The sequence below is a fragment of the Haliotis rubra genome, unplaced genomic scaffold, assembly GCF_003918875.1.
Source record: "Haliotis rubra isolate DU_JTF1 unplaced genomic scaffold, ASM391887v1 Scf17, whole genome shotgun sequence".
Lineage (NCBI taxonomy): Eukaryota > Metazoa > Mollusca > Gastropoda > Lepetellida > Haliotidae > Haliotis > Haliotis rubra.
The window spans coordinates 3456544-3471107 of record NW_025765669.1 but is presented as its reverse complement, the minus strand read 5'-3'; the positions used below and the strand labels follow the sequence as shown (position 1 = coordinate 3471107).

Genomic DNA, 14564 nt, shown 5'->3' with positions numbered 1-14564 from the left:
GAGTGGTGTATTTTAGTGTTATTGTATATCTGATATATCGAATATACTTAATGATAGGATAGTATTTGAGAGCAATGTAAATCATATTTGTGATGATAAAACCCGTGAAGATCCGGGTTAGAACTGGTCTCCAGCCACCCATGTTTGTCGTAAGAGGCGATTAACGTGGATGGATGATGGTCAGGCTTGATGACTTGGTTTATACATCGCTAAGTATTCCAATCGCTTGGAGCGATGCGCATATAAATGTCAATTTTTGGATTGTCTGGTCCAGAATCGATTTCGATTAGATACAGACCGCTATCATATAGCAGGAATATTGCTTGGCGTAAACAAAGCGATGAAAAACCTGTGTGAAAGCTATGATCGCTTTCTGAAAGGGGGGACCCTTGATGATCCGAAGCATGGGATCCGGATCTTCTCAGGTACAACCTCTGAAAAAGGTCTTAAGTGTGCATATCTGCTTCAGAGACATATTTTCGGGATCGGGGGGTCGGGCTCTCTAACTTGGTTGACACATGCCATCGAATCCCATTTGCGTAGATCGATGCTCATGCTGTTGACCACTGGATTATCTAATAAAGACTCGAGTATTCACAGACCGCCGTAATAGAGCTGAGATACCCCTGAGTGTGGCCTTAAACAACAAACCATATTGTCAGTATTACCAATCTTACTGATTACCCTTTGTTAAGAGTACCAAAGAATATAATATGTTTTACTACATATTGGCCTGTTCGTCCGACGTCTGTCGAGACGGCATCTAAATTCCCGTCTGTTGACATAACTGCTCATGTAAGTGTATGATTTAAGTAAGCTTTGCAAAATTTACATGTTTTAAACACACAAAATAATATTATTAATAAAGTGAAGACTATATTGAAGAACTTGAACTATTATAAGCATATATATTAAATTTTGATTGTGATGATAATCTCAAATGTGCTGGCAAATACACATTTCAACCGTGTTGTATGTTTTACCAGTTTCTGTGACAATACATGGCGTTGAAGAAAACAAATTCAAAAGCGGTCATAAAATATTCAAACAGTTTTGAGTTAATATGAACCTTTGTTTCGAGGCTACAGATGAAATGAGGAAAATCACTATCCTTCACGAACGTCCATATTTCAGTCTAACTCTCAGTGTTTCCACACCGCCAGTACTACAAATGGTTTACTTGAAACACAAAAATATGAATTGTGCCCATGAAGTGAAGTGTAAAGCTGTAAGAGTTAACTCCCTTCTCAAGTCGCGATGAGCGGATTTAGCGTTCGACTATTGAAATTATAGGGTGTCCTGTCGCACTGCATTTCCGGTAACCACACTTCACTTTGTATATGCTCATGATCACTGGATTGTCTGGTCAAAACTCGATTTATTTACAGACCGCCGTCATATAGCTGGAATATAGCAGAGTGCACCGTTAAACACAAACACACAAAACAAAAGCTTTGGACCTGATTCGAAAATTGAAAATCATGCACAATTTAGGGCAGTGCCCGAAATATATCGCGTGCAATGCAACAATGCAAAACAAAATGTCTGTCTGGAGAAAAAACACAACACACATTTTGCAGAGGTTAGAACGTATCTTATTGCTCTACAAAGCTTCCATCGTATATATAAACATCGTTTAATGGATTACTGAACAAATATCTAGACCTTAAATATACACACTGTGTAGAGATATGTCAGAATTATCAATAAATTCGAAATCTTGGCACGAAATCAACATATTTTCTTCATCACTTACCTATGAAAGTTACAGTACCACCATCGTAGTGACTGGCATGATAAAATAGAAGTCATGATATCCCGACATATTAACAGAGCAGGAAGAATTTTGAATAAAAACAATACCATAAATAAATAATCTTGTAAAATATGGCCTATCATAATGAAATATGCTACTATGGTCATAACAGGTTTGTAAAAATCAGATAATTTACCTTTGGCGATATAGAATAATTCAGAATTTAATTTTAATTATATATAATTGACATGTAAATATATAGCATCTTCTTGTAGCTATGCAAAACATGTAAATGTCCATCTACTGTCCAAATTTGTAAATATCTTCACAATAATCTCCTAATGGAGGAAATAAAGATGATGATGATGATGATGATGATGATGATGAGTAATTTCAGATAACAAACTTAAGGGAGTAGTACCTATTTGTGTAGGCCAACTACTCTATCTCACAGTCCCTGGACCACACTATATTCCCAACTGAATAGCCCTCCCTGCAGTGTTAAAACTCTAAATGAAGCAAATCTAGATTTCCTACGGTTCAGGCATAGTAGTCTGTCTCAAAATACCTGAACCACATTATTCTTCCTCCTGCCCAGCCCTCCCTGCAATGCTAAAGCCCGAAATGACTCAGGTTCTGAATCTCCATCTCATCTGGTCTCCTTTCCAAAGGATTACTAGTATTTGTTACTGTCAAAATTATATATTCAGAGATTAAGCGTTAGTCTATAGGCCAACATGTTTGTAATTCTTGATATAAATAATGAAATTAGTTATCAAATATAAAATGCGATCATCTAACACAGAAATGACTCTATTATCATAAATAATGAAAGACACATATACAACATGACGGGACGGGTGCTTCGCCGACACACGACCGTGCACCGAGAGAGAAAACCAGTCAAACGTCACGTTCATTTCCTTGTCTCGTCTGTCTAGAATACAGGGAAGTAGCTGCGCTAACAATCGACGATAGTTGACTGATTCAACAACTGTGCTCTTCAACAGAAGAAGTTGTTGTAATGTTCACCATTTACACCGCAACCGGACTCTGCCAGCATCTTGGACTGCCAACGCTTTTCAGACGTGGTGTTCTGTCTTGCTCGTATCTGAGACAGTTCAGTACTGACGGGTCACCAGAACAAAGTGATGATGCCATTTCAGGACTTCTTTCCCGGTTAGTTGTGTGTTCAACAAAAGAATACGGGTTTGGTGGTTTGTTAACAGTGAACAACTGAGGTAATTCGGTGTCGTTTTGCTTCTGGTCAAAGGTTGAAATCAGTTGAGATTAGAGTTACTCCCCCTTATTACTGGGTCACACATTGAAGCTCCATAAAATGTTATTCCTTAGTGTCGGGTGGGACAAATCGTAGGGTTGACAGATTTTTTGTAATGCTTTTTCAGTTCAAAGATACAAATATTATACATGAATGATTTCTTTAATGTGATTTTCTGTACTAATTCTAGTCACGGTATTTTCATGTATCCATATTTGATTATATAATATGCAGTGATCCTTCTCAAATATGAAATGGGCGATGGGGTAGCCCAGTGGTTAAGGCGTTCGCTCGTCACGCCGAAGACCCGGGTACGATTCCCAACATGGGTATAATGTGTGAAGCCCATTTCTGGTGTCCGTCCGCCGTGGTATTGCTAGAATATTGCTAAAAGCGGCGTGAAACTAAACTCACCCCAGAAGATGTTATATACCGGGAACATTCAAAGCGCCGTTAGACCAAACGCACTCAATATAACAGTCGTCTGTTGTATAACGTTCATCAACCATTACGGGAATTCTTGTAAACAGTCATGATCACTTACCTATTGGTTGATGCATGTGATTCTTATAATTATGCCCTTGTCTGTAGTACGTTATCCTACCCCATCATGAGTCACGGTTCATGCCATCACCGACCTGTTTGCCAGGCCTTTGCTCAGTTGTGTCGAAGTTATTTAAAGCGAACTAGGGGCGGTGGGGTAGTCTAGTGGTTTAAGCGTTGGCTCGTCACGCCGAAGACCCGGGTTCGAATCCCCACATGGGTACAATGAGTGAAGCCCATTTCTGGTGTCCCCGCCGTGATATTGCTGGAATATTGCTAAAAGCGGCGTAAAACCAACTCACTCAGTCAGTAAAGGGAACTACGTAAGTACCTCTATTATCCGATGTTCGACACACCCGAACATAATGCATTAAGAAAGAATGTGAAGGTACTAAGCATTTTGTTTCTAGACAACATTAAGTGCAACACAACCGTGTTTAACCAACTGCGGCGTAAAACACAACTCACTCACTCATTACAGACGCTTCATGGCCAGCCTGAAGAACATGGGATACAGTCAGACGGTGGACACGACAGAGACGCAGTCTATCGTACATACTCCTGGCTTTTCACTTGAATCCTTGGACAGAGACGGTAAATACAGTGTTTGTGTCGCATGCTAGTTTTAATGATAATTTTAATTTTTTAACGAACTGACGTATCCAGTAATTAAGTCTATATCAAAAATAGAAATAATAGTGGGCGTGCGTTCTTGCGTGCGTAAGTGCATGAGGCAGGAATAAAGAATCACACACTTTTCGCCCTGATTGATTTCACCAAAATTGCTAAGACCTTGGTGTACTAGCACAAAGTGCATGATCTTAGCTACGACTTTCGTATGCTGACAAGAGAAATAACGGTAATACTGTCAGAACCTGTTACCGGCGTTAAACTCAAACTGTATGGTTACCGAATTAGTCTTACTCTTCTGTTTCAGGTCGTATAAATGTTTCTTTTGATCATTGTTTCAACGAGTATCACATATCGACAAGAATTCTCCATTTCAGGTAATCCCACAATGCCGAGCTTGATGCGATTTGTAACCATAGCTAGAATATTTGCTTCCCACTGTCCCCTGGATGTGTCTGGAAGGACACTATTTGACTACGCTGAGCTCACGTCGGACAGACTGGCGTTCGCAGCTTCATCCGAGTTCGTTACAGAAAGGGAACTTTATGACATATCCGTACCTAAGAACCCCTTAGATGTTTTGTATCAACTCGGGTATGTTGGCAAGTCATCCTTCAGTTCCGTTGGTTCCATTATTGTTCCATCAACCGGTCAGACCATCCTCAAAAACATCAATCATCTCGTTGGAATGGATAAAACAAGCAGACGACCTAAACCTCTTCCGGATTGGTGGAGGGAGAAACATGGCGGATCCGCCATCTTGAAAAATCCAATGATAGTTCCAAAATTAGAGCGGCCAGGTGGCGCTGTGCTGTACAATGTCAAGGTCGCATGGGTGCACACTGACAATCATAATCACACCAACTACGCATACTATGCGTACTACTGCGTCAACGCATTGCATTATGCCATAGAGAAAGGTTGCATGGGAGCTGTTACCAAGGGGGTGGTCAAACGTGGCATCAAGTCCATGAGGAACACTTACATCGGGGAGAGTTTAGAGAACGATGAGCTGACTATTTGGGTGTGGGCATCGGACCAGGATGACAAAACTGTACATTTCGATATTCAGAAATTGGGCCAGTCTATATTCCAGAGCACGTTTGTTTATCACGACTGACAGTTTCAGTGGTGTTTTCATCTCAAAATGTAAAATCTCAAAGGACCAGCGCCCACTTGCACAACGCGATCTTAGCAGCGCTATGACGATCGTAATTCTAACATAGACATGGTAGTTGTAGCATTAAGGTCGCTTTGTACAACTGGGCCCAGGTGTGATAAATGTACACTGTGAATTAAAAAACATCGGGTCGACAATGATGAGCCATTGAGTTGAAGAATATGAGTTTACAAATTAAAGTAACAAACATTGTCATTGCCAGCTCCGCAAATCCAGACACACCAAATCCATGGATACCACAAAGGTAAAGCGTTTTGGAATCTCTCCACGTTTTATATTTAGGTTATTACAGAAGATACTTGACTCGAGCTTTGTGTTTTGTTTTGTATGTTTAACGGCACGTGTTCCATCTGTGAGTGAGTGAGTGAGTTTAGTTTTACGCCGCACTCAGCAATCTTCCAACTTTATGGTGGCGGTCTGTAAATAATCGAATCTGGACCTGACAATCCAGTGATCAACATCATGAGTATCGTTCTACGTAATTGGGTACCGATGACATGAGTAAACAATGTCAGCGAGCCTGACCACCCGATCTCGTTAGTCGCCTCTTACGACAAGCATGGGTTGCTGAAGATCAGTTCTAACCCAGATCTTCACGGGTATGTTCCATCGGTGGCATGTAAATGTTAAACTCTGGATTAAACTATCCAGTAATTGATGTTATGACAGCAATCGACACTAGGGATTCGATGGCAGACCTATTCTAAACTAGAATCCCAGTGGATGTTTGCTTCTAAGTACTGTCGGAACAGTCAAACGCAGCGACACGAGTGAGAGCTACAAGCTGGAGATTACAGTGGTATTGCTGTGCTATCGAGGGGTGGCTTGAACTAATCTAACAATTAAGGAACCCCGTTTCAGGCTTTAGTACCAGACATGTTCGATGTTGTAGTGTAAGACTTAGCTTCTTACAGTATCCGTGGTCGAGTTTAATAGAGCGTCAGCCTGGAGAGTAGAAGGCTTGGGTTCGATCCCAGGGTCAAGTCATACGTTTAAGATGGTGCATGTCAGCTGGTATGTCGCTGGTCTCATTGGTGGATACAACAAGGACCGATAAGCTCTGAGTGTGTATGAATCCGGCGTCTATGTTAAGGTGCGGTAGGATAGCACTTTAAAACCGCCATAGCTTCCCACCATTCTCATGAACGTTTTTATTTCAATGACCACAAAAGCGACTTTACACACTAATTTACCTGGCTTCACAAACTCTTTTATCTAAATCAATGCAATGACAAAGAAAAGTTTTCATTACATGCGTGTTTATACGGTCTGTTTTAGCGTTTTTCATCACAGACGATCATTTTAGATGAGTCCAATCCCCCTCTCCCACCTACCCCCTCCCCATAATATATCAGGGAAGCCATTTAGATACACAATTAGTAACATTAATGACGACACACATGTCAATAACGAGAAAACCTGAACACATTTCAATTACCTGAAATCAACCGATCAATAATATACGTTTTATTAAATAGCATGTACAGGTCTCGTCCTTCATCTATTATAGGGAGGGCGGTAGGGCCAAGTGGTTAAATCATCGGTCGCCATGCCTGAGGCTACACAACACCAGATGTTTTCCCATAGACTTCTATAGTAACGTTATATTTTTCCAAAAATCATCCAGGCTGTCAACAGCCATTCCATGTACACATGGGTACAGTTTGGCCTTTTAACTACAATAAAACACAAATTCCGGCTATCTTATGTTGCTACTTTCCAGAGCACAGGAAGCTGAACCCATCAGCCCCAGTTCCCCACCAAATGTTACCTACTGGAAAATATCTGTATACACAGTAAACATACGTCATGGTGATAAAAATGACAGCACTAAATACTTAAAATTGTGATCAGTTTTAATTACTGGATGGATGTGCATTTAAAAAACATAAAAATGTTACACTATTTTCATCCAATCACAGCTGTCACATGTCTCTATCTCTTCAGATGTTTACATACGGTACTCGCTCAGCAGGTGACTCTGAACCCTGAGGTTTGACTCCGTTACTTTTGTAAGTTGAAGTATGCAACCACCGTGAGCAGTGTTACCTCCCTCAGGAGAGTGATCTCCCCTAGAGGTTGACGGCGGAAGTTGCGCAGAGTTATCTCTTTCTAGTTATTCTAATTTACAATACATAACACACATACACATCGACACATGATTGCTTTGTTTTCATGTTATATATTAACCCTTGTCCTTTTTCCAGCAAGGTGGCCATGTGCTGTCGGCCATTTTGTTCCGCCATGTTCTTGCACTGACATAATGAATACCAGTTGAATAATGTGTCTGTATAATTCAGCAATCATTCCTACTGATGATATGTTAATGTGTTTTGAAAGACAGACGTTCCATCCTTTTCTATGTCAAAATACACAGTCCTAGGCTGGTCCTCCACCTCCCAGAAGTAAACAGTCAGCTGGTCCCCTTCCACGCATTCACCAAAGTAAGCCATCTGCATCTTTTGCACTCCATTCCTGACCACCTCCTTGCTCACGCCTCTCAACACTCCCTCCTTGATCCCGTGGTGGAGAGCATTGATGGAGTACACCACATACGACGCCCAGTTGACATGCTTGTACATGTCTGTTTCGCTCCACGACACACGCAAGGTGTACGTGTGGGCGTTGTCAGGTTTGGAGAGCTTCTGGACAATCAGTGGTTCCTTCCTGACAGCCTTCTCGCCGTGTTTCTCCTTCCACCATGGTGGGAATGGCGTCGGTTTCCGCGTTTCTTTGTCAATGGCAACCAGTTGGATGGTATTTCTCACCAGTATTTTCCCAGATGATGGTTCAACAATATTACTGACAAAATTGGTCGAAGACTTCCCGATGTATCCGAGCTGTACATTGATCTTGAGCGGCCATTTTGACACAAGAGGGTCATACAAAGACTTGTCAAATTCGAAGGACGAAGAAGCCATGAAGGTGAGCAATCCATCGCTAAGTATACCAAAGTCCAGGAAGAAGCGTTCCGAACTGTCCAAGGGATAATTGTGTGCAAAATGAACAGCTGCACTTATTATCTTCGCTATACTCCACACGTGGCAGTTCCCTGAAGTGGAAAGAATCATGTCGTCATACAACTCTCCCTGCCTATTACCCACACATTTTCCTTTCAAATATCCGCATAGATGGTATGTCAATGAAATTATTGAGTATATATGGACCAATAACAACGATATTAGTCGTATACTCCCCAAGGTGAAGAAAATAGAAAACTGACAATATCGATCCATTCATTCACTGGGGAAACTTTCAACATCAATTAGGGTGTGGATTTGGCGCAATCAGAAACATTCACATATGATGATGATGATGTTGATGATGGTGGTGGTGATAAATCGCACCACCATACAATTTATGTATTACCGTCGACATCAAAGGCGTCGTCAGAAAGACCGGGGACGTGTACAACAGCAAGTGACTCGTTCTCCAAGAGTCTTAACCTGTATCCCATTTTCTCAAGGTGACGGAATGGAGCAAAGAGCCTGCATCTGAAAAGAGTGGAGAAATATTACATCACGTGCACTATGATGACCAACATCCTCTCACGGAAGCCCATGTTTCTTCTACGTTTGAAGCATAAATGACGCTTTTAATCGAAAGTTTCGTTGCTTCGAAATTTCGAGGATGTTTTAAAAACTTAAAATTTCGATGATTTTGTCATGGTTTCGACTACTTCCTTGAAATACGATAATTCATGTCTTTCAAAACTCGAAATTTCAAGCAAGAAATTTGGAATAATGACAATACATTTGAGGCCACTACTATTACTGTATAATAAGTTATGTTTCGAAACACTGCCTGCCATCACTCTATAAACTCTCCCAAAGTAAACAGACAATTCTCCGAGCGCCATTTTTGCTTTTACCTGGCATGCAACATTGTTCCTTTCTTCCACGCTTTTCCCTTCTTCCATGTCGGTCGAGACAACAATAGGCTTCCGTTTTCGTATCCTTTTGCTTGAAATCAGGGGACATTGAAAGTTACAAATGTAAAACAAGCCCCATCCCCAGAAATTCCAAGTGAATATTTTGAAAAATGTTTCGATTGTGACTTACAAGTCACAAACATCGAGTACATGTGCTTGCTTCTAAAACACCTAAAATAACCTTTACAGTGTTGTGCGTGGAATGTGATGAAAATCGTGTGTCTAAGTCAGGTGAGTGAGGTGAGGTGAGTGCCAAATATCCTTTTCTTCTTTTTTCAGCATCATTTATTAGCAAATAAAATTCCACGATTTTAATCCCCTGTACAGTGTCACGTGGATGGACATACCAGGGTGTTGGGGTTAAATATGATAGGTCATAATTAGTAATACAGTTGTCATAAGTGTTAAAGACTATGCACATACAGATTTTACTTTTTCACATATATTTTTTCCGATATGTTTCCATATTTTAATGTAATTTTAGATCTTTTATGAAAGTGTCAAAATTACAATCACTTCCAGTGACTTTGCAGCGATACACTATAACTTTAGCAAACATCAATACATAATTAAATAATTTACATGTGCTAAACATCCTATTGATTAATAATATTAATAATTTGTTACTGTAGAGTAAGTTATGTTTCGAACACTACCTGCCATCACTCTATAAACTCTCCCAAAGTAAACAGACAGTTCTCCGAGAGCCATTTTTGCTTTTACCTGGCATCCACATAGTTCCTTTCTTCTACGCTGTTTCCTTCTTCCATGCCGGTCGAGACAACAATAGGCTTCCGTTTTCGTATCCTTCTGCTTGAAATCAGGGGTCATTAAAATTTAGAAATGATAAACAAACCCCAGCCCAAGAAATTCCAAGTGAATATTTTGAAAAATGTTTCGATTGTGAATTACAAGTCACAAACATCGAGTACATGTACGTGCTGCTAAAACACCTCAAATATCTTTTACAGTTTTGTGCGTGGAATGTGATGAAAATCGTGTATGTATTTTCTTTTGCACGCCAGTTTATATTACAAAATGGTTAACAATTCACTTAAAGTTACACCATCGGTGACCCAAATTTGTGCCTAAAACAAAACGTTTATTCGAGGTCATAATGAAATGCAATGGTTTCAGAGAATGAAATCAGATGCATGGGCATCTTGTCTGACACTCTGATGTTTACCTTGATTATGGGTACAGGGGTAGTTAATTTGGGGGGCGGTCGGGTAGCCTAGTGGTTAAAACGTTTGCTCGTCACGCCGAAGACCCCGGTTCGATTCCCCACATGGGTACAATTTGTGAAGCCCATTTCTGGTGTCCCCGCCGTGATATTGCTGGAATATTGCTAAAACGGCGTAAAACCATACTCAGTCAGTCAGGTAATTTGGGAGGACGGTTTTCTAAAATTATACACACACATAAATTCTCCGTTCTATTTCACGTGGCAATAGACCCAGAGTAGTAATTGGGTCGACACCGGTAAGCACAGACCCTGTATAGTTCTGGATTTAATGAGGGAGTGAGGCATATTGGATTAACGCCGCTTTCAGCAATATTGCAGTTAAATCACGACTTGAAAAGAGGGAAGCCTGAAGTGGTGAAGACGGAGAAGGAACGGTGCTGGAATGTGTTCAATATTCTATTTTATTACACGCAATTATTTCTGTGAAAGGAGTCAGAGACCTTTTTCATGACGTCCTAAAGTCAAATATCAAATAGTTGGCCCCTAATGATTAGATTACAATCTGCAAACATGTTGTCCAAAGGCGACAGACCACAGCCAGACTGAGTTAAGCTTAGGTGAGGTGGGGGTGGGGTGAGGTGAGATGAGGCGAGTGCCAAACATCCTATTGATTGAAAACAAATTGTAATAATTTGTAATAATTAGAGTAAGTTATATTTCGAACATTGCCTGTCATCACTCTATAAAGTCTACCAAAGTACAAAATAAATTCTCCGGGAGCCATTTTTGCTCTTACCTGGCTTCCACGCTGTTCCTTTCTTCCATGGCGGTCGTCAGCTGATCACTTCGTCACCCGTACTTCACACCTATAAAGACCAATGTTTAAATGGGGGCTTTCCTCCTTCCTGACACAAATCCACCAAACACCATTGATGACAACTCTGTTATTATGAAGGTAATCAGGGGGACATTAAACGTTTACCAAATACATAGTGACAATGTCTCAGTTTCATTAGCTACACCATCTAAACTGAAAACGAACAACACACCGAGGTGCCTACTTACCCAATTGTTAACCTACAACTATAAGGTTTTCCTAAGAACCGCCACGGCATTGTCAACCAACTGTCCTTACCGTACCACTCAATGGGTTGAACATATTTCTACTGAAGGTAATTCTAAGATGGCATTATTTTGCCAGAGAAACCTACCATACCGATTTCAAAGATGGAATAATATTCCGGGGAACGGCGGAATCTGCTGGTTTGTAGCTTGCCCAGTAAGCGGCTGGAGAACGGGAAACATTAATGCCCCCAACAGGTGTTACAACTGTCATTGTTCAATTAAAACGTTACCAATTAACTATCAGGATATTGCAATCGTCAGTATGCAACGTATCGAGGCATAATGGGCGACGTTTTCATTTCATAGTATATTAGATGACCACTGCGTGAATGTCATACATTATGAAGTCAACTGTGTTATGTGAGAAGGCACTGGCTTGTGTATGAAAGGCTCTCCATTTGGCGATACAATGCTTTCATCCTCGACGACCACCATCCAACTGTATGTGTGAGTGTTGTAAAAATCCATTTTGTGATTGTCCATTCTATTGCACCTGCCGTGGTGTTCAGTAAAAACATACTCACTCATTCATTAATATATACTCTCCCAAAAAAGAAACGCATGTAGGAATTTCAACTGTATTTTTATGTTTATTTTGAAACATCTTGTAGGCTTTATGAGTCAATGAAATATAGCGAAATTGCACACTGGGAATGCAGACTTATCCGTCTTTGGCACCAACTCGAGGAAAGTCAGTTTGAGTGTCACATGGAGACGTGTGGTGGCGTTGAAGTCAATACCTCGTGTGACCACCGTGGGCATCCAGAACTGCACGGCATCGCCTCGGCATCGAACGAATATGTCTCAGAATCTCGTGTTGCTCAATTGCAGCACACTCTGCCTGTAGTGCCTGTGCGAGTTGCTGAAGTGTCTGGGGCTGAGGGTTAAGGCGTCGCACCCGTCTGTCCAGGGCATCCCACAGATGTTCGATCGGGTTTAAGTCCGGTGATCTTGAGGGCCAGGGGAGCACACTGATGTTGTGGTTCTGGAGGAAGTCTCTAGTAGGACGTGATGTGTGGAGCCTGGCATTGTCAATGATTGGAAGGAGGTGTGGGCGTAGGATTTCGTCACAGTACCGTTGAGCTGTCAGGTTGCCCAGGATCATCACCAAATCACTTCTACTACGGCAGGTGATCGCTCCCCCCACATCATAACACCGCCCCGGCCGAATCTATCCACCTGGGGAACGCAAGCGTCGGCAAAACGTTCACGTCGACGTCTGTACACCCGCATTCTTCCATCACGCCGTTCCAATAGAAATCGTGATTAATCACCGAACCAGATTCTACGCCAATTCGGTAGGTTCAGGGCCTGAACTTTGGTGCACCATTGAATTCGATGTCGACGATGTTGTTGTCGAAGCACAGGGCCAAAATAAGGTCTTCTGGCACGTAAACCAGCCTCTCTCAACCTGTTCCTGACGGTCTGTGCTGAAAACCTCCTCAATCCGGGTATTTGTCGAGCGGTACTGGTCGCCGTAGCTGTTCGATGACGCGGGTGATGTACCCGCATTCTGCCGGCAATATCTCTCCCAGAGCCGTGAAATGGTGCTTTGGTGAACATTCATGCGTCGGGCAACTGCACGTTGAGACTGGCCAGCTTCAAGCAAACCAATGGCGATATGACGGCTGGCTTCACATAGACGTGGTATTTTGCGTTCGTAAACAATATTCCAAATACAGTGAATAATCGACAGATAGCGATCAACCTTTTATACCCATCATTGAGACTATCTGATCCCCAACTTTCACGCGCATTACATGTGAAATGTGTATTCTGTGACACTACACGCCGAAATTGAAAATCATGCTGTTAAATACGGGTATGTTACGGATGGTGCGTTTTGTTGTGATGTTTCAAAACATAAACACCATAGGACTCATAAACAGAGCAAAACCTTTCGTAAAATGAATCACGTTTTAATTCATTGCTACATGAAATTGCTATTTTCATGATGCGTTTCTTTTTTGGGAGAGTATACATTTGAATGTGCTGTATGTGATTCCTATCTAATAATCTCTTAGATATCAATTTGAAATAACAAGAATAATTCTATTTAAAACGCATTTTAAGCAAAAGAAAGAAACAGGAAAAGACCCCTATTCGATATTGGTGGAAAATTGCGAAAAGCAGCGTAAAACCATACTAACTCACTTTAAACGTAAATACCCAACCTCTCCCCCACCCCCCCAGTGAGCACAGTATAAGTACGAGTACCCTAAACGTGAACACCTCCTTTTACTTTTATAGCTCCATGAACGCAAACATAAATGTGTAGTGAGTTCATGTCATGATATGCTAGAGTCACCAAGAGATGACAAATCCCCCATCTCCAACAAATTCGATAGAGATAATCATCAAGTCCTACAAGAGTCATATGTAAAACGTCATGAAGGTATAATTATGTATCCAGGTTATCGTGTTATTGGCAAAAAAGGAACAGGGCCGGTATGGAACTTACATTTGTATGTCATGTTTTATTGTGTTAAATGGTCAAGTGGATGTCATAAGTGGTAGGTAGCGTATGATATAATATAACGATGATCCTGTAACAGAAAAAATAAAAGTTCTAAAAATCAGTAAGTAGCAAAAGTCACCTGTTGACAATCTGATCAATGTGTGTGCAAAGTTTTGTGAATGAATATTTATTCAAAGATATGGTCGGGACAAGGACACAACTATTAACAGTCAAAACCTGTTGCCATGGAAACGGGAAAAATTTAAATTTTTAGATTCCTAAATGTCGAAGGCACCTGTTCACAACGTGTTCCCTGTGTGTACACAGTTTCGTGAATGAATAGTAATTAGTTTAGAGATATGGTCAGGACAAGGACACAACTTAGAATAAAGTCAAAGTCAAACTTGTAGCCATGGAAACGGGAAAAATACAATTCTAGAAATGGACGGACGAACAGACACGCAGAATACTATATA

General features: G+C 41.1%; 2 protein-coding genes across 6 annotated transcripts; one reads left to right on the top strand and one right to left on the bottom strand.

Moving 5' to 3' along the window:
* Positions 1-2395: 2395 nt before the first annotated feature.
* On the top strand, positions 2396-5696 carry LOC124272430. The gene is made up of 3 exons (XM_046707598.1): positions 2396-2935; positions 4060-4172; positions 4586-5696. The coding sequence occupies exons 1-3, from the start codon at positions 2781-2783 to the stop codon at positions 5326-5328; spliced, it is 1011 nt and encodes a 336-aa protein (XP_046563554.1). The 5' UTR covers positions 2396-2780; the 3' UTR covers positions 5329-5696.
* A 1579-nt stretch (positions 5697-7275) lies between these two features.
* Positions 7276-12025, bottom strand: LOC124272485. 5 transcript variants are annotated; one of them, XM_046707671.1, is made up of 5 exons: positions 11571-12025; positions 11302-11371; positions 10043-10132; positions 8758-8882; positions 7276-8440 (listed from the first exon to the last, which is right to left on the bottom strand). In XM_046707671.1, exons 2-5 carry the CDS (start codon positions 11328-11330, stop codon positions 7698-7700), a joined length of 987 nt encoding a protein of 328 aa, XP_046563627.1. In that variant the 5' UTR covers positions 11331-11371; positions 11571-12025; the 3' UTR covers positions 7276-7697. The 5 variants fall into 5 exon arrangements, with proteins under 5 accessions (XP_046563627.1, XP_046563626.1, XP_046563628.1 ...); XM_046707670.1 differs by having other exon boundaries at positions 11717-12025; XM_046707672.1 differs by having other exon boundaries at positions 11722-12025.
* Positions 12026-14564: the final 2539 nt, after the last annotated feature.